General features: G+C 41.6%; 1 protein-coding gene across 6 annotated transcripts in view; it reads left to right on the top strand.

Moving 5' to 3' along the window:
* The window catches only part of PPARGC1A (PPARG coactivator 1 alpha), a 717,775-nt gene that overhangs the window by 611,888 nt on the left and 80,940 nt on the right, over positions 1-24,947 (top strand). For all 6 annotated transcript variants that reach the window (XM_015096414.3, XM_060416920.1, XM_060416919.1 and 3 more), the window contains one exon: positions 3,730-3,909. In XM_015096414.3, the coding sequence (XP_014951900.1) occupies positions 3,730-3,909 (180 nt within the window). The remainder of the gene's footprint in view (positions 1-3,729; positions 3,910-24,947) is intronic.

The raw sequence follows: 24,947 nt of genomic DNA, 5'->3' as shown, positions 1-24,947 counted from the left end.
TCAGAACCGTTTAGAACAGGGCTCTTTAATTTTGTGCCTAGGGAGGCGAGGTCTCAGGCTAATTGTCTAGCCGTGGATTGAGTTGTCGGTCGGTCGGCTGAGACCGGCCAGTCTCTCCTCTGTTGCACCGGAGGCAGTAGGCGGCTAGCAGCCCAGCCTTGGCGGCAGCAGCCCTGGGAATCACCTCCGCCAGGCTCAAATATTACGAGCAGCAGGTAGTGTAGGCCGCTTTCATTTTTTGAATCATTAATGTTTGCTGTCATCCTAAAACGTATTATGCCCTTTTGCACATAATGACAAGACAGCACGTTGGTTAATAAAGGCCTATATCACTGTAGCTACTCGGAGTCCCCAGTGTTTCACAGTTTAATGAAGGTGATGTCCAATAAGGTTACTAAGATTGATAGAGACAGTTCTGATGACATACACTCCACTAAGACTGTCACTCTTTACTGACCGCTGCCCTCCCCTCTCTCCCTTGCTTTGACTAATTTTTTTTTTAAGAAGTAAGATTCTTTTTTCGTTAATATAATTAATGTGGCCAAGTCCACTCTTTCTGCTCTCCCTCTCTTTAAAATTTACCATCAATGGCACAAAAACCTCCAAAAGGTTAATGGAGAATTATGCTTAATTATAATGATTCATTATCATCAGTGCAGTTAAGCTAATTTATTGTCTGCTCCTTAACTAAGAGAAAAGTCTGTTGGGGTGAAATAACGTACAATAATTAGCCTTTTGTGTTTAGTGACTGCTTTCTCCTTTTAAATCTTATTATAAAATTAAGGCTGCGGTTGTGAAATAGCTGTCATAGTTGCAGAGAGGCAGTAGAATGTGTCTCTGTAAATTGCCATAAAGCACACCTGTTACAGATGTATAGGGAAGCAGTAAATACCAGCGTGTCAAATGAGGACAGTTACAGGGCTCGGACTGTTAAGCTGGCATCATCCAAAGACCAAATATAAATTAATAACAGGAACACTTGCTACCACTAATGTGTTTTAGATTATCAGGATAATGCCGCGTTCAGAAGTCTTGATTTTATTAACACGTCAACATACGCACATTTCTCAGCCATAACAGAAGAGCAAAAATGAGAGAAACTGACAGAGAGAAGAAAGGAAAGAAATATGTGAATCACAGCAGAGTGAAATACAAAAAAAAAATTGATCTGTCTTTTCAGTGGTTTTAAAAGTTACTGAAAAATACATATTTCTGAAAGGTTGAAGGGTTTTGAAGAGGGCATACCTTTAGAGGGCTGTTAAAGAGAGAGACAGCAAGAAGTTGTCCACCAAATCAGTGTCAGCATTCCAAGACATGGGTTCTAGAGTGTGCTATCCACAAAAGGAATGTAAACCAAATGTACAGATAGTGTGTTATCTAACTTATTTTTTTATTTTCTTGTTGTTTTTGCTTTTTAAAGACTCTCCCCCAATCCTAGTAGTTTTTGTACCACTGAAAAAGTTTTCCCCTTGTCTCTGAGTTGGTCATGTTGTAGAAGAGTTAACATTGTCTGTGTGTATTGTGTTTGGAGGACAAGCAGTGAGCGAGTGTAGAGACTGGGATGTGTTACACCCATAACAAAGCAAGAACATTGCACCAGAACAAAACCTTCTCTTCAGCCCAGCTTACTTATAAACCTAGTTTAGTATACCGACCTGTAACTTTGGGATAACTCCAATAATAAAAAAGGAAAGACCAATAAAATGATAAGGAAAGAGTCGCAATGGAGGTGATTGCTCTTCCTTGGCATTACCTTTGTGCCTGCCTTTCAGGATCTCTCTGGGGCCTGGTGGTTTTAGGGAGGAACTGCAGGAATGTTCAGGCTCCTCCCAGCCTCCCCTTACCAACTGCTGACTCCATTACCCAGTACCTACTTCTCAGCATGGTGCTTACGATCACACTGCTGCATATGACCCGTGTAATGTAGCCTGCCAGGGATGACAGGGGTGCTTGAGAAAAAAATCTGCATAGAACTTATTTTATTCAAAATCTAAATGTCAAGCAGCATCTTCAGCTTCATGCCCAACTGCTGCCTGGATAGGAACAACTCCCCAGCATCTCTCCTGACCTTGGAAGGGAGGGCCGTGTAGTTGACACCTGGGAGGGTGTGCTTGCCAACTGAGACCCCTCGGCTTGCAGGTGGATTAGTCGTTATAGCTCTGATATCACCAGATCCCTGCAATAAGCAGTTTCTGCAGGGTTCTTCACAGATTGCAGTGCTGTTAGTGGTCAGATAGCCAATTCAAAGTAGAAATCTGCCTCTTTGGGAAGAGGGTCCACTTTCTCAAAAAGCCACTGTAGGGGACAGTTAACAGACCACTTACTGTATACAAGGAGGTGACAAGCAGCCCAGCCACAGTAGAGGGTGTTTTAAGCCTCTCAATATATTGAAATCATTTTTTAAAACTCCAAAGAAAAAAATCATTCTTTGGAATTCACTTAGAGCGAAATATAAATGTTGAAGAAAAATATGGTTGTTGTGTGGTGGAGTGGTTTTTCTGTTCACACATCAGGTGATCCCAGTTGTATACATCCATCCACAGACCCACACGTGAGCACACAAGACTTGCTAGTTACACATAGTGAAAGATACAATGATAATAAGAAATGTGATTTCTGTCCTTCATCTCAAGGGACTTATTTTTGATCTGTTTAAGATGAAGTTCAGAAGCTCATGAAAAGTCAAGTAAGAGTAAAAGATTTAAATAACAATTCAAGAGAACCATGGACACGTTAAAGGACTCTGCATCATTAGTTGCTAAATGAATTATATGGATTATAATAGTTAAAAGGAGCATAAGTGGAGAGTTTTCCTGGTATAGTTCTTATTTTTTTCTCATTTAGTAATCATTTATTTTGTCTCTCTTATATGTGATGGCAATTCCAAGGTGAAATCAAATTTTTAACTTTCCCTCAAAGAGCTTCCCTGATGGCTTACATGGTAAAGAATCCTCCTATAATACAAGAGACCTGGGTTCAATCCCTGGGTCAGGAAGATCCCCTGGTGAAGAGAATGGCAACCCAATCTACTATTCTTGCTTGGAGAATCCCATGGATAGAGAAGCCTGGTGGGCTAAAGTCCATCGGGTTGCAAAGAGTCAGACAGGACTGAGCAACTTTCACTCAAAGTGCTTATATTCTGCGACTACCCTGCTGGTCCAGTGGATAAGACTCCATGCTCCCCATACAGGAGGGCCCAGGTTCAATTTCTGGTCAAGGAATTAGATCCCACATGCCACAACTAAGAGTTTGCATAACACAAGGAAAAGATCCCGCATGCTGCAACTAAGACCTGAAGAGCCAAATAAATAAATAATTTTTTAATAGCTTATTCTCTTTTTAAAAAAAGAGTGGAGTGAAATTTTGCATATAGTTAACCAGAAAGCAGTTTGAAACTTGGTAAGTGCTTTCAAAGAGGTACAAACAAATCTAAATTTATTTCTAACTGGACAAATCAGATGACTTCATGGAAGCATGGCATTTACCATGGATTTGGAGGTAGAGTTTGGGATGGAATGGTTCTGGCAAAGTATCCTTTGGGAGCAAAGGGAGTTAAAGAGTCCAGGATTTTTTTTTCTAGGGACTAAAACCCTGGAAACCAGCTTTGGTGGTGTCGTTGAATTAACCAGGCTTAATTCCTATCACATGCTATTACAGTTTAATAAATTCCTGCAGTTAATGAAAGTTTGTTGTGTGTTTTTTTTTTTTTTTTCTCCCTGCCTCCTGCAGTGTGCTGCTCTGGTTGGTGAAGACCAGCCTCTTTGCCCAGATCTTCCTGAACTTGACCTTTCTGAACTAGACGTGAACGACTTGGATACAGACAGCTTTCTGGGTGGACTCAAGTGGTGCAGTGACCAATCAGAAATAATATCTAATCAGTACAACAACGAGCCTTCAAACATATTTGAGGTAAGGACAGCCCTTCAGGAAAATAAATTTCTCATTGAACTTGGTTTAGGCCATGCTAACATGATTATTGGCCTGAAAGCATAATGGGTTCTTACTTTGCTGTCATCAAAAGACTTTTTAATCATAGTTAGGTACTTCCTATTTTGTGGAAAAACAATATTTGGAAAACAAATGGCTTTTTTTTTTTTTTTTGAGAATTAAGGCCCTGAGGACCCATAACAGAGTGTATCAAACTCTGTTGAAATACTGAGAGATTGTGAAAGAATGAATGACAAAGAAGAGTAAATGACTAAACCTGTTTTTGCCTGTCTATTTCCCACAGAAAATGGCACCTAATGTAAACTATAAAAGAATGCGTTTATTTTAACCAAAGGGCTAGGTCTACCTTTACTTATTTTACAAAGTAGGTTTATAAAATAGTAGGCAGGGTTTTTTGTTGTTGGTTTATTTTTTTTTTACTATTAATATTATATTTTGATCATACCTCTGATTTCTTTATATTATGGGAACTTCTACACCTGACTACTCTGGTATTTACTTATAATTTAGTCAAAATTAATTTACCTTTCACTAGTGAAAATTGGAGAAGGCAATGGCACCCCACTCCAGTACTCTTGCCTGGAAAATCCCGTGGACAGAGGTGCCTGGTGGGCTGCAGTCCATGGGATCTCTAGGAGTTGGACACGACTGAGCGACTTCACTTTCACTTTTCACTTTCATGCATTGGAGAAGGAAATGGCAACCCACTCCAGTGTTCTTGCCTGGAGAATCCCAGGGACGGCAGAGCCTGGTGGGCTGCCATCTATGGGGTCGCACAGAGTCGGACACAACTGAAGTGACTTAGCAGCAGCAGCAGCAGTGAAAATTACCTCCCAGACTCTAGACTCTTTATTATAAGCCTACCCTATAATAAAGAATGTTAATCTGTACCTATTAAAGTGTTACTTTGAGAAAAGAAGTTCTTTCTCACAAGATCAGTACTCATTTACTTGAAAATGAATGATTTCTTATGGGGAGAAAGGAAGCGGTTACTCTAGCAAGTAAAATGAGTTGGGATTGTCAGGTCAACTAGTTTTCAGTGTTGCCACCTCCAGCGACACCATTCTCATGTAACATTTTCTACCTACCATGTGCCAGGATTCATACAAAGCACTATAAACTTATTTTTTATCTACCAGCAGAGACACTTCAATGTTGTTTGGTTGAAATCTCGAGTCATTAAGAAAACCAATTTTACAATATTTATTGAGTTTTTCCAGCACCCAGCACATAAAAGGCACTGAATAAATGTTTATTGAGTCATTAAGAAAGCCCATTTTACAATATTTACTGAGTTTTTCCAGCACACAGAAGGTGTTGAATAAGTGTTTCATGAGCAGTGAGTGAAGGATGAATATGGTAGATTCAGCACAGTAATAGTAACAGCAAAGCGGCCAACATCTTGGAACACTTATGCTTTACATACGTCATCACGCTCATCCCTCAAAACAACCTATTATTGTTTAGGTACTCTTCTTGTGATTCTCATTTTACGTGTGCTGACAGTGAGTTTAACAGAGGCTAAGTGATTTTCCCCAAATCACACCATTGACACAGACGTGGGATTTGAACCCCAGGTGTATCTGACTTCAAAGTCTATTATCATTGATTAAAAATAGAATAACTGAATTTGGGTGACAGCCATCCTTTACAAAGACATATCAAGCTGCTTCTTTGCTCAATATATTTAAAAATAGAACTGAATCTTTGCTTTCAGTGTTGGTTGACATGGAAGCAGGCATATGGCTGGTGCGCGGAGGTGGCTGTAGATTCTGTCAGAGGCTAAGATTTTATAATACGTCTGGAGCATTAAGTGGGTCTTAGAAGAGTGCTTAAGGTAATGGAGTTAAGGCTGGGGAGGAGGAATCAGGTGGAGGAAACACTGAGGGTTTGTGGTTAGTTATACTTTCCCAGGCTTCTCAGCCGGGTCTCGGAAAGTTCATGTGAGGACTTGGCTGGTTCGAACTGGTAAATTGAACATTCCTCATCCAGTACACTTGTCAGGTTACAGGCCCATTTTAAGTCATGCTGCATTAAATAAACAGTACTTTTAAAAATGTTCATCCCCATAGTCCTCTTATCTAAAAATCGGCTATTTCATATTGGGTGAATGCCATGCATTTTGCAGAGGATGGTTAGGGAATAACTGGAAAGGGGTGTGTGTGTGTGTGTGTGTGTGTGTGTGTGTGTGCGTGCGTGTGCGTGTGCGCATGCATGTGTGCATGCGTGCGTGTGTGTGTGCCTGTATGTGTGTTGGAGGGGGTGGTGGCATGATAGCTGGTGCCTCCCTGGTGGGCTGGTTGCAAATTCAGGGACCTATGTCCCTGAATTTCATGTTGTGACACCTGGATAAGGTACTTCCCATTAACATTTTCAGAGGACTTGGTTTGGCAACTCGTTAGATATCTATGGATGCTGTATCTGCATGAAGACACCCCTTTTGTTTTCCTGTGTAACTTTCTACCACTGACAGAATTGTTTTCAACACTCTAAACACAAGGTTTATTCATTTAACCTGTCATTAAGTCATTTTAAACCAGTGGTTCTCAACCAAAGGCAATTTTGTCTACCTGGGGACATTTAATATTGTCTGGAGGGATGTTTAACTGTCAGGACTGAGGGCAGGGGGATGCTGGTGGCAGTTAGCGGGTAGAGACCAGAGATGTTATTTAACAGCCTACAAGGCATAGGATGACTTCCAACAACAAAGAATCATTTGACCCCAGATGACCACAGTGCTGAGGTGGAGAAACCTTGTTATTTTTTTAAAAAAAATAGTTACTTGCAATTTTTAGAAAATTCTAAAGATGAATTGGTCAGATTTCTGAGAGAGAAAATAAAGTTAAGATACAGGATACAAAGACTTAGAAGCCATATAAAATTATTGAGATGCCCAGGGCCTCAGGACTGATATGTCAGAAATTCTCTTAGTGGCAGACAGCAAAAAAGTGACTGTATATAGAAGTCCCCATAACATTTTCTCTGATGTCACAAAACCCATCCTTCTTTGTGGATTAAAGGGTAATAAGGCCATGTGTGGCAACACTGTTTCACCCAGCAGCATTCTCAGCATTTGTATAGAGAAAAGATGCCTCTGCTCTTTACCCTCTAGTGTTAAACTCAGACATCTTTTGTATAAGGCAAAAAGAAAAGTGTGTTTCGAGCATAGGTGGAATTCTAAAACTGTGTTGTCCCCTGTGAAGACGCTCTATAGGCAACAGAATAACCCTGGAATGGCTACAGCTTTGCACGTCGCTTCTCCCAAAGCTGCGTCACCCCAGGTACTCCCAGCGCCTGTGACTTTAAACCTGTCACAGCGGACTTTCACCTGTGCTTGCTCACCCTCCTCCTGTTCTCAAAATCCTGCCTCATCACATTTGTGAAGGCCTTGTGCTGGAGCAAGCCCAACAGTCATGGTCTCTGCCACCTCTGATCTGCCAATAACAAGCATTATCTACCTCGGATTCCCAGAATAAAATAAGGCACTGAGTCGTTCAACACTTTTCCCTGACTCAAATAGCACATTGATGACACTGCTGGAAACTGGCCACAGGGTTTCTGAATTCTCATCAAAGCAGGAAGAAAGAGGGTATTTAAGAGTTACATTTAGTACTGCAGAATATTTAAATGTTGGGAATAAATAGAAATTTCTTCCTTTGACCTCTTCCATACATTTGAGTCTAAGGTTTAATGTTTATGTAACATAAGAAGAAGAAAATGAAAGAATGAAATTGAATGTCCTGATTTGGGAAACAGTGAGTTTCTGAACGGGAGCAGGGTGAGCAGACACGCAATTGTACATGCTGGTTGAGTAACTGGGCACACAAACAGCGATCTCTGTTTGCACAGCCTGTTTGGATGTGTAAATGCAGGTGACCAGGTATGATTCAGAAGCCATTCTGTGAAACAGGGCACAGGGCCTATAGGTGCAGCGCCCAGTGAATCTGATCCATGTGTCAGGAAAACAGGATGCTGTCCCTGGATCGGCTGGTAGCAAGATTTATGTTTCAGAATATTGCAACACAACTTCCTTCTCTCTGTTGCTTTGTGCATTGTTCATAGAAGGAGAATAAAGGAGTACTTTTACAGCATGGCAGTGTGTAAAGATGGGTCACATAGCTTAGGTTAAATAACACACTGACTCTTCTGGGACATTGTGGGCCACCTTGTCTCTGCTTTAATTTTTTTTTTTAATCAAGGTATAGTTGATTTATGATGTCATATTTATTTATTCATAATTTTTGGCCACACCCTGTGGCAGGTAGGATCCCAGTTCCCTGACTAGGGATCAAACACATACCCCTGCATTAGAAGGCAGAGCCTTAACCACTAGGCAACCAGGGAAGTTCCATCACTGCTTTATTTTAACCTCTGCTTTAATGCCTCTGTGATTCCACTGAATGGGCGTCTTTCATTCATTGACTTGTTACTTCTGAATGCAGCTACTTGGCTTCTTTAAAACATGGAGAGTGAGAATGTAACTGTCTTTAGGTCATTCCTCATAATATGTTCTGAAGTCTGCCTTTGCTAATGTGGAGAGAAAGGCTCTCAGCTGTGGCCTGCATTCACGTTGGCTAATTGCTGGAACTCGCAGGAAGTTCTGATACTGTGAACTTTTGTAAAAGAAAAAAAGATGGTTTCCAGTTTTCTTATCTGTAAGGTGTCCTGTTTTATGCTCTCAAGGGAATGGTGGATGAAAGCTTTCAAGAATATTAGATCATTCTGGTTGAAATATAGGTGACTTTACACTTTTTCCTTTAACTTTGTAGTCTAATTTTTTCAACAATGGGCATATATTCTATACCTATGAAAAGTTGAAAAAAATCTTGGCTATTGGCTATTCAAAAAACTGAGTATTTGAGGAACAGAGAACCAGCTTGTCTTGTTCACTGAAGTTTTCCTAGGTGATTTCTTAGAAAACAGGAGAAAGTATATACTCAGTAAATAATTGCAACCTTATGAATGGATTAACTATCATATGTTTATTGATGGTATGAACTGCCTTAGGTAATGTGAAAACTACATATAAAGCGCCAAAGATCTATTTCCTAAAAGACTTTAAATCTAGTTTGGGAGGGTAAATGGTGAAATGAGAAATGATTAGAAAAGAATGAAAAAGACTGTGCATACAAGCATGCATATACATGTATGTGTTCATACATATCAGCAGCTGGAGGACGTGAGGTGGCGTATATTCATGCGTATGCACACATGTACATTTACATTCATGGGGTTATATACTACATATGTATTCAGTTCAGTTCAGTCGCTCAGTCGTGTCCGACTCTTTGCAACCCCATGAATCGCAGCACGCCAGGCCTCCCTGTCCATCACCAACTCCCAGAGTTCACTCAGACTCACGTCCATTAAATCAGTGATGCCATCCAGCCGTCTCATCCTCGGTTGTCCCTTCTCCTCCTGCCCCAATCCCTCCCAGCATCAGAGTCTTTTCCAATGAGTCTTTAGGCAAATATTGCAAGACTATGTGTTTGCATATGTACTTGTATGTGTGTGTGTGTATTCTAGCATATACTGAGGGAATCAGCAAGAATAATGTCACCAAGGCTGATGAGAGAATAAGAGTGATGGGTTTTCATGGACAGGTTATGAAAGCAAAGGGCTTGGTTTACTCAAGTGAATTATGTATTAATGGGAACACAGGAATAAGAGGAGTAAGTCTGATTTAGGGTGGGTACAAAATTATGCCAGGTCATGAGAATCCGGTTGCAAATATTTAGTTTCCACAATAGCAATTAGGGTGCTAGTGAAGATTTTTAGCAGGAGAGCAATGTGATGGAGACGGTATTTAAAGACGATCATTCTGATCATTGTGAGAGTCATGGAGAAGCCAAAAGTAAAGGAGTCTGACAGCAGGCTCTGCTGCATTCCAAACCCCATGCGATGCAGGCGCGGAGAAGGGACAAGGTGACAGCAGAGGGGATGGTGTCCAGGGAACAAAACCTGAAGCACCTCGAAGGAAAATTCCATCAGTACTGACAAATATGAGTTAGGTTAGAGAGGGAGCTGGCAAAGCATGCCAACTGGAAAATATTCCGAAGAGAATCAGAACTTCATGAGTATCTATCTGGTTCAGTGTCTGCTCACCTTTAGGAACTGAAGTACTTTCTCGGACTGTGAGTCATTTTACACAGGGGCCCCCATCTCCCTGCTGCCTCAGGGGCAGAACATATTTAACCCAATCCACACATTTACATGGTGTCTGCTTTTTCTCACTTGTCTCCTTGGAGGAAATTCTGTAGCCTTCCATGGTAATGAATTCCTGCTTCTGACTGTGCCCGTGGTCAGGCAGACTTTTCTATGAATGGCAAACCTCTTAGAATTTTAACAAAACAAACAGAGGGAAAAAATGTGTGTCCAAACCACCCCCCCTTAATTTAATCATCAGGAGAATAAATTCTCCTTTGTTATGTCGAGAGAACTAATTCATTTACAATAATCACTTCTTGAAGATTTCTGGAATTTCCAATTTGCCATCAATAAATGTTTGTCATTTAAATTCAATTTATGGCCCGCAACCAGATTTTTGCCGCACTTGGTAATGAGACTTACGGAGAACATAGACTTCAAGTAAGAAAATAATAGCCCTTTAAGTGGGGAGATAATTGGCTGTAACATAAGAACATTGAAGAATGTTGAAGCTCATGGAGACTTATGGAGTATTTTAAAAATTTATGTTGTACTTATCTTTGCATTTGTAGTCTACCACAAAATTCCAAATTCTGGGTATAAATCAGTTAGATGTTCATCTTGGAGAGTCACAAATCAGGAAGCAACAATCTGACCCAGCCTGTGTACAGTTTTATTTTCGACTTCTGCTGTCGGCTCATCTGACAGGGAGACTGAATAGGTTTCTTGTGTGTGTTCCTCTACACACCTCAGTTAAAGACCGTTTTAGACTTCTTGCCTGGATAACATCTGCCTTATCTTGGGAACATCTGGTTTATCACCCTGTTTCCTCGCTGCCATTATGCTGACCACTGGAAAATTATGGCTCAGGAGCTCTGATCTACGGGGGTATGTCTATTGCCATCTACCCGTACTAATAAATAAGTCACAGGATGCCGGTTACATGACATCCGTGACCATCATCACTAACTTTCCTGGTGGTTGCTTTTGTTACGGTGCATGTGTGCTAAGTTGCTTCAGTCGTGTCTGACTCTTTGCAACCCTGTGGACTGTAGCCCACTGGGCTTATCTGTCCATGGGATTCTCCAGGTGAGAATAATGGAGTGGGCTGCCATGCACCCTTCCAGGGGATCTTCCCAGTGCAGGGACTGAACCTATGTTTCCTGCATTGGCAGGCGGGTTCTTTACCACTTTGGTCAGTGTAAGTTTTGATTGCAAAAATGAGGTCGGCTGCTGTTTTTCACAGAAGTCAATTCAGTTCTTCAGTTCAATTCAGTTCAGTCACTCAGTCATGTCCGACTCCTTGTGACCCCATGAACTGCAGCACGCCAGGCTTCCCTGTCCATCACCAACTCCCAGAGTTCACTCAAACTCATGTCCATCGAGTTGATGATGGCATCCAGCCATCTCATCCTCTGTCGTCCCCTTCTCCTCCTGCCCCCAATCCCTTCCAGCATCAGAGTCTTTTCCAGTGAGTCAGCTTTTCGCATGAGGTGGCCAAAGTACTGGAGTTTCAGCTTTAGCACTGTGCAATTTGGAAAGTGAGAATCCATATGTGTTATTGGTCACAGTGATGATAGAAGGTGGTTCTGTTGTTTATTCTTTAGACTGTGTCCAACTCTTTGTGACCCCCTTGGACTGTAGCCCACCAGTCTCCTCTGTCCATGGGATTTCACAAACAATAGTGAAAAAGTTGGCTTAAAGCTCAACATTCAGAAAATGAAGATCATGGCATCCAGTCCCATCACTTCATGGGAAATAGATGGGGAAACAGTGGAAACAGTGTCAGACTTTATTTTTTGGGCTCTAAAATCACTGCAGATGGTGACTGCCGCCATGAAATTAAAAGATGCTTACTCCTTGGAAGAAAAGTTATGATCAACCTAGATAGCATATTCAAAAGCAGAGACATTACTTTGCCAACTAAGGTCCGTCTAGTCAAGGCTATGATTTTTCCTGTGGTCATGTATGGATGTGAGAGCTGGACTGTGAAGAAGGCTGAGTGCCAAGGAATTGATGCTTTTGAACTGTGGTGTTGGAGAAGACTCTTCAGAGTCCCTTAGACTGCAAGGATATCCAACCAGTCCATTCTAAAGGAGATCAACCCTGGGATTTCTTTGGAAGGAATGATGCTAAAGCTGAAACTCCAGTACTTTGGCCACCTCATGCGAAGAGTTGACTCATTGGAAAAGACCCTGATGCTGGGAGGGATTGGGAGCAGGAGGAGAAGGGGACGACAGAGGATGAGATGGCTGGATGGCATCACTGACTCGATGGACGTGAATCTGAGTGAACTCCGGAAGATGGTGATGGACAGGGAGGCCTGGCGTGCTGCGATTCATGGGGTTGCAAAGAGTCGGACATGACTGAGCGATTGAAGTGAACTGAACAATGCTGGAGTGGGTTCTCATTTCCTTCTTCAGGGAATCTTCCTGACCCAAGGATCGACCCCATGACTCCTGCATTGGCAGGAGAGTTCTTTACTACTGAGCCACTGGGGAAGCCCAGAAGGTACTAGTCTGTGCTTTTTGAGGTAGAGACCAACTAGTTCAATACTCTGGGTACTCCAAGAAGTAGGTGAGCCACTGTATGGGCATATCCTAGGTTTTTCCTACCTCCTGAACTCACCAGTGAGTCATTGAACTGAACATTACTCTGCCTGGATATCTTTGGAGCCAGAAAAGTGGAGACCCATGTCCACAAGGAGGAAAACTTGGAGAGGATTCAGGAAAAAGTGGCTCATTGCCTCTGAGATTTACTTCAGAGATATTAGTCGAGGTTAAAGTAATTAAGATGCAGGATACTGCAGTGGACAAACTATTTGCATAGCAACCGTGTGTGCTTGCACAGCATGCTTATACAGAGTGTCTGTTTGTCCTCGTCCCCCTATCTATACACAGTGTGGTGGAACCACAGCCTAGCAGATGGCTTACCTCTGAATGAGATCAACACACAAAGCAGATAAAAAGATGAACCTTAAAGACCCACAGCCAAATTTTCTTCCACTGTTCTCCACCCTGACTTCACATTTTTAACAAGGTTCACCTGTCCCGATAATTACGTGCCTAGTCTTTCAGAAATGAACACGTTTATTGTGGGTTTATAAAAGGAATTGCCTATGATGTAAAATGATTTTGTAAGGATCATTTTTTTTCTTCTTCTTTAACCTCTCAGGTTACTTTCAAGATTGTGTGCTCTTGAGGTATACTTTGAAAGCAAAGCAGGATACTGTGTTTTACTGTAGCCTGCCAAAGATGCAGAATTACAAGCAGGTAGAATGAGAGCAAGGAAAAGGGGAGAGAGGCACACAAGGAAATACACAGTCTTGCTCTGAGCAAGGGCAACTTTTTACTGTGATAAATGACTTCTCATCCATTATGCCATTTGTCCCAAAATGATGATAGGAGATACTTTGTACTTGTTCTGTTCCAAAATAATAGAGTAATTCACATAGTTTCCAATGCTAAACATTGATGCTGTGTAGACCTGCCCATCCCCATTACTAGTGCATGTTAGTCATTCAAGGTTTGCAGCTGGATAGATTAATGAATTACCAGATCTTGCGTAAAATGACTTGGCCTGACTTTTAAACTAGGTTTTTATTTTTTTTTGTTTGTTTTTTACCTTTTTGGGGGCCAGTCTTGTGATTGGCATTAATGGGCTCTAGAGATCAAGCCCCCAAAAGCGTTATTTTTTTTTTTTAAGAAGTAGCTTTGTTAACTATCCCCCCCCCCCACCCCGCCTTCTTCATTCTCTCCCAAACTTCTCAGAAGCAGTTAGTTCAAGGAGGTAAAAGCAGGCTGGTCAGGTTGGGAGAAGGGAGACTTGGTGGCCAAGTTCCTGACGGCTGATGCCCTGCTCTGTGCCACATCAGCATGATTTGTTGGAGCCTTGACTACGGCACAGAGTTTAGGGTTTTAGAGCGAGTTCCTTGGTGTTTCTCACACAGTATGCAGGGCTGGAGCTCTGAACTTTGAAGGAAAGCCTCAGAGCTATTTGCAAAGTGCTGGTGCTTAGTGAATACTAAATTACATTTAGGAAATAGTCTATTGCTACCAGTTATACTTCATTTTTATTCTTGACACAGACACCTAAATCAGAGAACAGTAACATTTCAGAGATTATGGAAGCAGTTTGGGTATGTTCCAACACTATAATAGGATCAGAATTTTAAGGCCTTTTGTATTATTACCAATAGTCACTTAGTTTCTACTGCAGTGTACTTTGTAGGGAATTACAGCTTTTACTAAAAAGATTAAAATGCTATTATGCAAATGATTGCAGTATGTTATTATGTTTACAAATTAACATCCATGGCTCAACACACAAATTAACTAACTATTCTATCTATGTTATTAAGGATTTAATAAAGTAACTGGTAATAAAAATGGGGAGCTTGGAACACTTAATAGGAAACAATTCTGATTTAACATGGAACTCAAGCCTTATGTTTAAGGTTCTAGGTGATCTGGTGGTAAAATAAAGTTGAACAAAGCACAAGGAACTGGGACTATGAGAGCCACAAAGCTGCCTGTCTGAGACGCTAATGACCAGGAACTAAATAACTTCAGGCTACAATGTACGGTGGGCAGCATATCAGTAAATCTAAGCAAAGCACACACACTATCTTCTGTTAACAAATAGTTCATTGAAATGATAATCGCCCTCCATTGCATGTTTGATATGTTCCATACACACAGAGAATACTCACATTATTCTAAAATGGAGCTCAGAGCAAATTTTACTGTGGCAAATGGGATTTAGCTGCAGAATATCACCGTGTGATAAAAGAGGAGAAGGCTAGGTTCAGACTAAGATGACTTTACAAACAGGCTGCAAATTGCTATTTCTGGCTGTTCATAAGAGATCATAAAAGCAAGGAGATAAGAACCGCCAAGGTCTCTGAGAAATGAATGTATGTGATTATGTTATCTTGTGGGTTGGATTTACTAGACAGACCAACAACACCTTCACTTCAGTCCAACAGGAAAAGTAGAAAGAGATGTAGATTTTGAATAGCAAACTTTGTTAGAATGGGCAAGTTCCAAAGCCCTAGAATTAAAATCTTTAGAAAGAAATCCAAGATTCCAGTCGGTGACTCCATTTCTCCATCTTAAAATGAAAACTAAGAGTGTTACTCTTAAGCAAACAAACAGAAAGGGGGGGAAATAATTGCTAGAAAATCTTGGAGCAACATGATTCATACATCAGATATTTTTGGTTTATTTTTCTTAATAGTCAAATACAGATATTGAAGACTTTTAGGCTAAACAATAACCTTTCTAGGTCTGCCTAAAAACAAATAATTAAATGAAATAATAAATAGACTATTAATGTTTTAAACCTACCTACAGAGAGCTACTACCTACAGAGAGTTGGGCTTCTTGGCAGGAATATCTGGGTGTACTTAAAGAAACGTAGAAGCAGGGAAGCAACTGCAAACTTGGTCAAGGTTTGTGCCCTTGCATACAATACAAGCAATTTATTTTGTTCCGAATAGCACCTCTGTCGTTGGGAAACTACTTATGCAAATTTGTGATATCTAGCTTTAGCAAGGCGCCTGGTTCCCTCATTTCCTTCCACATTTGGATAAATTGTGTTGTTCTTCACTCTTCCAAATTTGTCCTTGTGGAAGCGAACACTTGCAAATTGGTTGAAGCTTGCTAAGAGAAAGAAAGAGGGGGAGAGAAAGGAGGAAACGATTCAGCCAAAAACAGTGGCTGTGACAGTTTATGATTTGATGGTTTGTGGCCTTGTGCTGTTCCCAGGCACCTGATCACGAATGTGGTACAACCCCTGTGATGCAGGCGTTCTGGAACTCTTGCCAGCACTCACTTGACACAACCAAGTTTTAAAGTACTGACTGTAACTTTACACAGCATAGTGGAACTGTGTGCCTGTGTGTGTGTGTGTGTGTGTTAGTGTGTGTGTGTGCATACATGCACGTTCACATTCCTTTTTTTTCAAGAGGAAAAAAAAAAAAAAGGGATACTTGCCATAGCAGGGTGGTAAAATAATTAGTCCAGTAGACAAATGTCTTGGCCTGTGTTTAAACAGAGCTTTAAGGACACAGTGTTCTCACCAGTCACATATCTAAATACAAACCAGTGTCAGCTGCCATGCAGACCAAAATGTAATAGCCTGCTTTCACATAGGTCATCGTCAATCCATTTTGGTCGGAGTCACACTTCACATCTGTTTCTGCGTGCTGCAGCCCCTTAAGGCGGCGATGGGCTCCATAAGAGCACAAACAACCTAGCTATAAATTGCCGCTGCTGGAGTTACTTTGAATAAGTGTATACTGTTTCATATTTATAATGGTGAGACTTCATAATATGCACAGTGAATATATAACACCGATCAGTTCAACAAGCATGAAATTGTATGTTGTCAACTTGTCACATAAATAGAGTCATATTCTGGCTTGCGATAATGTTGAACTAACATTTTTTCCCCCAGAATTGTCGAGAGGGTCACAAAAAAGTGGGGAGGTAGCATTTCCTTTGGGTAGATAAACAGTCAGGGCTATTGTAAAGCTGATATTACAGTTGATGGGTTCTTTTTCCTCCCCTCTCTTCAAAGTGCTTGCTTTTCTTGGGTGAATGCTAATTGGCTAATCTGGTGTGTTTCTTCTGTCATCCAATGGTATCATTTTCAGCCAGTGCTAGAAGGCTTTTTTTGGGGTTGTGTATGTGTGAGTAGCTTTTTTTGTTCTCCTTTAAAACTTTTTTTTTTTTCTATTCTTGTAGCGCAAATCAGTGCTAATTGTCATGAAATTTTCTAACCGTCTTTTGGCAAGCTCTCGCATTCAGTTGCACTCCAGTTAACTCTTAATTCATTACCAGAGTCCTGGGTCATAGAGAAGGCCGGACATTTTGATCAGACTTTCCCATGATGGAGAATTTAGAGAGATGCAGCAAGGAAATGATTTGAGCAAATGTACAACTTACTGAAAAGAGAAGGGGACAAATGAAAGGTACTCACCAGTCTCTGGGGTGCAATAGCACAGACCAGTTTCCAAGGTGGCTGATATTTAGGTGCCAGAGGCATGAGTAGAAACCGATGTCAAGTACTTCTTCACTTTTGAGAAATTCTTAGATGTGTTCAGTGCTCCCCATCTTCCTTCAAATGGCCTGGAGACAGAAGGTGTTGCCGGCTGTTTCTGCCTTCATGTGGGTTTTCCCAGTTAGGTTGCTAAGTTTAAAACCTCAGGACAGTGCTTTAGAATGCATGTATTACCAAGGGGTGTGCCTAACACTGGCTGCCCTGGTGCTCAGATGGTAAAGAATCTGCCTGTAATGCAGGAGACATGAGTTTGATCAAGGGAAGATCTCCTGGAGGAGGAAATGGAAACCCACTCTGGTATTCTTGCCTAGAAAATTCCACCTGACAGGCTACAGTCCATGAGGTCGCAAAGAATCAGACACAGCTGAGTGACTAACACACACACACACACACACACACACACACACACACACACACACACGCCTAGCACGGATCTTTTCATCCCATGTTACTTGTGGTATAGATGGTCACATTTTCTCATGGAAGAAACCACTTGCCAGCCAAAACTGCTGGTCTCCAACTTGTATTTTCACATTTCTTCATGCGTCTGGACTTAAACTGTTTCTTTACACTGATTTATTTATTCCTTCTTTAAAAAATTATTGTCAACCATCAGCATGCCCATCCCCTTGCCACTTTCTGGAAGTACTGTGACTACATGTAGACAAAGTTTGTGGTGCCATGAAGCTCATGGTGAGTGAGGCAGGCAGGGCTGCCTGTGAGATAAGCTCTAGGATGAAGGCAATAGCACCCCACTCCAGTACTCTTGCCTGGAAAATCCCATGGATGGAGGAGCCTGGTAGGCTGCAGTCCATGGGGTCGCTAAGAGTAGGCACGACTGAGCAGCTTCACTCTCACTTTTCACTTTCATGCATTAGAGAAGGAAATGGCAACCCACTCCAGTACTCTTGCCTGGAGAATCCCAGGGACGGGGGAGCCTGGTGGGCTGCCATCTATGAGGTCACACAGAGTCAGACACGACTGAAGCGACTTAGCAGCAGCAGCAAACTCTAAGATAGAGAAAGCAAAGCAGAGACTTTGACCTCTTGCCTGTTATCCTGGCCATCACTCGCAGATCATTTCTGCCCTTCTCTGGGTTGGTACACTTATCATCTTCAAAAAGGCCCTTACCTTAAGGTAGAATTTTGCTGGAGAGAGTTTCTCCTAGTTAATGGGACCTTCTGCTCCAAACTAGAAACCCAGGCACAGAGTCCATCAAATTCAGGGCAGTGGGACAGAATATTTGAAAGTGGAGAACCTGGGATTTATGATGTCCTACACATATAGTATTGAGAAAAACAGTGGTTTGCTCATTGGAAATGACTGAGAGAAGATGGGGGTAGCCAACCTAAGGCAGAGGGCAAGGCTATCAGCAGAAAGTTCTCTAACCAGTGTGCCAGGCTGCTGTGAGTGTAACACTGAGCCCCTGGCAATGTATGTGGGGTTCCTTTGGATGAAAACCATTTTGTACCATTTTAGGCCTGTTGACCTTTCTCTATGAGAATGATATTTCAGTCCAGCTGAAAGGCCTGACACACTTTTTGCCTATATGTGACATCCTGAATAGGTGCCTGCTTCTGTGAATGAGGCAGGCTCAGGACGAAGGCTCCCCACCCCTTTCCTCTGCTCTCTGGAGGTACCAGGCACTACATCATTCCTGGGCCTGATTCCATTAGATCTGTTTCACTTCCCTGTAATTCCCCAGCTTAAATCTCTTCTCCCCAGCCCTTTCTGAGAAGTTTGTTTCTGCTTTTACATGGTGCTTACATAGGGAAAAAAGTCCCTCTATTACAGGAATGCCCTTGGTTTTTCCATGGACTCTTGGCCTAAGGACACTAGCTTTTCCTCGTGCCATCTCATTTGTTCAGAGGTGAAGTTGGAACTTCTGTATTCCAGACATAGTTCTCCTGGGTGTTCAGGGATCCTCGCCAATGCAGATCCTGTCCAGAAATGTTCTCATGTTAGGATCCTCTTGTGTCTTGCCAGCACATGCTTAGCGGGGACACCCTGCTCTCCTCTGAGCTGCTGATATCAGTTGCCTTTTCTTTTAGGCAGTGCTGCAAGCTGGGAAGGCTGGTCCCACTGAAGAAGAGTCTGGGCAAATGCCTGAGGATGTGAATGCAGTGATGCTGCATAGGATGAGTGACTTCTGAGTGACTTCTTTCCCCCTCTGATCCCCAATGCTGGGATGCTGAGACTAGTAGATTTGAGAGTTATGTTAGGTCACAATGCCACTTTCTAGCTCCTTTAATCCTATCACCGGGCAATCCCAACAATGTAGCTGAGGTGGCTGCCCCTGTCCTAAAAGGATTTGTGTCAGTTTCTCCTGGGACAAATTTGGGTCTGGTCTGCTTTGCAATATTTGTTCCAACTGAAAATTTTGACAAAGACATTCTGTCCACACAGAGCCAAAGAAATTTCTGCATTTAGATGCATTTGGAGGTAACTGAATGTTGCCTGGTCTTGGCAGATAACTGAATCTGGCGGTCCACGTAGCATGATCCATGCCCTGTTTAATTTGTCTTTGAATGGCAAATGTGTTTCTTCTCTGAGTCAGCAAAAAGCATGATACCCTCCAACGGTACTGCGTGACCTCTCTGCTGCTTTTGTGATATGGAAAAACAAAACATCGATCCTACTTTTTTTCCTTTAGTTGCCAGTTCCTTTTTATTTCTAGTGACATGTTTCATAGCTGAGAGAGAAGATGTATGTTCCATAGATGGGATATATTTTTACTTAATCACAGTGGTTATTTTTATAATTCATATTAGGAGACCTCATTTCTCTGGCCATTATTAACTTAGTATTATTAATTGTCTGAAACATAGCTGAGAAACACACCATTTGTATAAATGTCTCTGAGAAGCCAAACCATGTGCGAAAAAAAATCCTACCCTCAAACTCAATGCATTTTATTCCCAGATAAGCTTCTCCAACTTTCACTTACCACTTGCTTCCTTTTGTTTTACTTGCAATTTAAACAAATCTAGTTATCTGTGTTCTGAGCACATGGGAGATTAGAAGAAATGATTTAGAAAGTTAATGAGCTTGTAGAGGCAAGGAGTGGGAAGTAAGAACTGACCAAAACAGATGAGACTAAAAACTACAAAGAGTAGACACTTACTGAAAATATGACTATCTGGGGCAATTCCAGCTGAGGAAGAATGCCCTGTATTTCTCAGGGCTATATTTCTAAATAGCTCCCTGTGGTCATTTTATAGTATGACACAATGCTACAAAAATCAATTCTTGTAATTTTTAAGATGAGGAAAATATGTAAATGAAATGCTTTAATAAAAAATTAGGTGCTTAAGCCATTTAACTTCTTGATTCATCTGTGCGAGTTCCAATGTAGATAAATGCCTGATCATGAGAGATAAATGAGGCATATATGCAAACACACACACACATTTTTTTATATATAAAAGATTTTCATGGGGTCTAGATATCATCCTGTGTTCCCAAGCAGCAACACCTAACATGAGAACGTTCTGTGTAATGATAGTTTAATGTTAAACTTCATTACATATTTTGTCAGATCGCTTTCTCCCTTCAAAACCACAACTGGTAAAGTTTCCTCCAATAAAAAAGGTTTTCTGATTTCTTGTCAGTAGTAAAACTCTTTAGCTATGAGGCCATTGGTTAAGAAAAATACAGCTCAGCAGTTGTTTTTGTTTAGCCGCTAAGTTTCGTGTCCAACTCTTGTGACCCCATGGACTGTAGCCCACCAGGCTCCTATCCTATGGGTTATCCTTAAATAAGCGATTCCCTATGTTACCTTAGAATGAAATTATACTCTTCCCCTTTGGTGCTTTTCTATGCAGTCTCCAAATATAAATCGCCACCCAACAATGCATAATTTATTGAGAACATACTTAAGTATTACAGTACTGTGAATAATTTCCTCCTTGTTTCTCATTTTGTTTGCAGATCCTTTGGGTAGTCATTCCCTTCTCCAGGGAATCTTCCTGACCCAAGGATCAAACTCGGGTCTTCTGCATTACAGGCAGATTCTTTACGGTCTGAGCCACCAGGGAAGCCCTATAAATAAACCACCATCTGTAGAGCTTGTAAGACACTCACTAAATTGTGCTGCTTGGTTTTGGGTAAAGGATTTCAGATAATGTGAAGGACTGAGTTTCCTAAGTCTTATCTCTGTCTCAAAACCCAAGAACTGCTATGACTGGGTCTTCTTTATCTGAACTTTCTGGCCCAGCTCTGTCACTTTTCACCTGAGGGGAGAGAATGGACAGTTTGGGTTTCTCTATGTGGACCCTGAGCTTTGGTTAGGTCATGACCCCTCATCAATATTCCAACTTTGGCAATTTCAAAGAATGCCGTCCACCCTGACTACTGTAAGCAGCCCAGCTCCCCTGGCACTTCTCACGCTTCCCCTTTGTAAGAAGGCATTTTTGCCTCTCTTCATGTCCCTTTCAGGAGTCATTCTTCCCTTGTTCAATTTTTCCCTTTCTCTTTATGGCTGTCATAATAGCCCCTGATACAGTCAGGCAGCGGTGACCCTGTCCATCACTCACCTGCAAGCTATTCTTGAACCAGCGGATGGTCCCTGAGTGACCAGATTAATTGTGCGGGTGGTGGGCCTTTCCACCTGACCTTTCATCCAGGAGCATAAAAGCCAATCCCAGGCTGGGTGTGAGCTGGCTGCCCTGCCATTGCAGTGTCCTCCACAGAGCCGAGCAGGGGAAAAAGAGAAAATCAATGCAAATGAAGTTCAGGAACACGGACCGGAAAAGCTGTGCGGTTGGGGGCTCTCAGAAATTCAATCTGTCCTCCTTTGCGTGTCACTGAAAATAAGTCTTAAAAAGTGAGAGTCCGAAGGAACTTTTCTGTAGACACAGTGTCCATAAACTGTATTATAACCATGTGCTGTGGTAAAGGCTGTGGTTGCTTGGGTCTGTGTTCAGTTGGAGCCTTTACCAGGAAAAGGATAAACTGCTAAGTCTGTAAATTTAAGGTCTCGGTGGCCCCTCATAGGCAAAAAATGAGTATTATTGTCACATGTGCGAAAGAGCACCTTTTCCTTTTGTGAAGGTCTCTGCATTGTAGCTACAGGGGTCCATGCTTCTGGCAGTGTCCCTCATGCTCCATTATAAACCACACAAGGACTTCCGTCATATTCATTAAAGGGCTGCCTTAAGTTGGTGTCTTGTCATCTTCTCAGTGCCCAGCACAAAGCCATGCATATTTGGAATTCTGCTTCTGATTGCTGCTGTGCTGCTGCTGCTGCTGCAGTCGCGTCAGCCATGTCCGACTCTGTGCAACCCCATACACGGCAGCCCACCAGGCTCCGCCGTCCCTGGGATTCTCCAGGCAAGAACACTGGAGTGGGTTGCCATTTCCTTCTCCAATGCATGAAAGTGAAAAGTGAGAGTGAAGTCACTCAGTCGTGTCCAACTCTTGGCGACTCCGTGGACTGCAGCCTACCAGGCTCCTCCGTCCATGGGATTTTCCAGGCAAGAGTACTGGAGTAGGGTGCCATTGCCTTCTCCGTCTGTCTTCTATAGGAGAGGGAATATTTCTCACACTCAGGGAACAGTTAAAGAATCGGTACCTTTATGGGGCTTCAGAGCATTGGGAGTAATTCTGCCTGTGTCCCAGGGACCACCTGTTCCCAACTACTGTTTCCATAGATATTAGCCCGTTTTGCTTCTCTCAGTAGATCCAGACATCAGACCTTTTGCCACTATTTTGGTTTTTTGTTGTAGTTTCCTTGTCAGAAATGGCGATGAAAAAGATTTATTTCATATGAAAAAAATGATTGCCTAATCACTCAAGTTTATAATACCATAGCTATATGGCAGTTACCTAATTTCATGGAAGAATCAAGCACAGAGGTTAGAATTAAGTGGTGGGATGGCTAATCTTCTGAGGTGTTCAGGATTTTCAGCAGCTGTGAACGTTTTGGCCTTGCTTTGGTTTATAGGCTGGAAACCTGCGTGCAAAAATAGCCAAGTGCAAGAATCTCCTTAACCTGAATTTCTTGCCAGTTTCCATAGAGCTGTTGAATTCTTGGTCATCTTTGCTATTTTAGCAAAGACAATAGTGAGCTGTCTTCACTTATTAGGGAACAGTTAACCAAGCCCATGTGAGTACCTGTTTAGGCTGACTCATGGGGATATGTGTACTCTCAGTCATGTTCAACTCTTTGAGACCCCATCGACTGTAGTCCGCCAGGCACCTCTGTCCATGGAATTTTCCAGGCAAGAATACTGAAGTGGGTTTCCATTTCTTCCTCCAGAGGATCTTCCTGACCCAGGGATCAAACCCGCATCTCTTGGGTCTCCTGCATTAGCAGGTGGGTTCTGTGCCAACTGAGCTATCGGGAAAGCCCAATGAGTTAAAATTTAGTATGCCATTACATAGGAAACTCAGATACAGAAATTTATTTCATTCCTTCTTAAATTGACCCACTTGTTGACCATTTAAAGAGCATCCACTGTGTGCAAGGCATAATTTAGGTACTCAAAATGCAAGAATGTATCATGTACATAATACTTAGGACAGAAGAGTTTGGTTGTCTAGTGAAAAGACACGTAAATTATCAGATATTGGGATGAATTTTGTGACAAAATTAGAGATGAAGTACCATGAAGACACCACGAGAGGGGTAAAAATGTCTGCTAAAAGATTGAAAAGGGAGGAAAGTGTGTAGGTGTTGGTAGGTTATTTATTTGAGAAACTTCATTATGTCAGGGATTAAACATACTCTTATTTACTTGTAAAATGTAGTAAACTGCATTTCTTACCTCTTAGGAAGAAAACGGAATGACCAAGAAAAAGGATGCACATAGTAGGCTCTTAATAACATTTAAAAAATGAATCCGCCTTCTAACAAGGCCTTTCTACGTCATACTTGGCAGCCCAGTAGCTCATTAGATTATAACAAAAGCAGCAGAGCTGAATAAGAAGTCCTCTGTCAGTCACCCTTGGTGGTACCTCTGAGAGCAAATGTGACAAATAGAATCAGAAATGACTTAAATAGTCAGCTACCACAAGCCAAATTTAAAAAAAGCCCTGAAAAGACCAAAAATGGAAACAAATTACAGTTATCTACATTCACAGTACAGAACAAGTTTGGTCGTATTTAAGATAATTCTCTAGTGCCTGCTATTTTTAGCCCAAGGGTAAGCTCCTTTAAGAGTCTTTTGGCATTGCATCCCTTTAACCTGGCCTAACGAACTAAGCCAGTAAGCTGTCTGATTTTCCTCGTCCATCCAGGAAGAAGAGAGATAGCTAAAACAAACCATTTTCTGGGAAAATGTTCAGCCTATCTTGTATTAAGAGGTTTTTTTTCATATAGATTTTTAAAACATCCCAATATTAAGTGTTGCCTGTCAGAGACCAAAATGTCAAACTTTGCTGTTTTGAAATTGTAGGCTCATGGTTATAAAAAGAGGATTTTATAGGCCTAGTCTAATGGAAATAAACATTACTCCATTACCTTCAGTAAAACCAAATCTTTACAGTTCAAGCTATCATTATTAATGTCTATGAGAAGAAAGAAACGTTTCCAGGGGGGTTATTTATTTATTTTTTTTAGGCAAAGAAAGACCGGCGAGCTGTACCATAGCAAATGAAAGTTTTCTTAAAGCTTTCTCCTCAATGACTTTGCAGTGTGTAATTTAAAAGCAGAAAGCAAAGAAAATGCAGTTTTAAAACACTAGGCTGGCTATTCCTGCTATCTTTCTTCCTTACATATTAACAACTCTCCGTGAGACTATTGCCCTGTCAATTCTTGTCTGTCTGTCTCTATATACTATATACAA

The sequence above is a fragment of the Ovis aries genome, chromosome 6 (genome assembly GCF_016772045.2).
Source record: "Ovis aries strain OAR_USU_Benz2616 breed Rambouillet chromosome 6, ARS-UI_Ramb_v3.0, whole genome shotgun sequence".
NCBI lineage: Eukaryota > Metazoa > Chordata > Mammalia > Artiodactyla > Bovidae > Ovis > Ovis aries.
The sequence above is the reverse complement of the archived record's forward strand: the minus strand, read 5'-3'. Positions and strand labels throughout refer to the sequence as shown.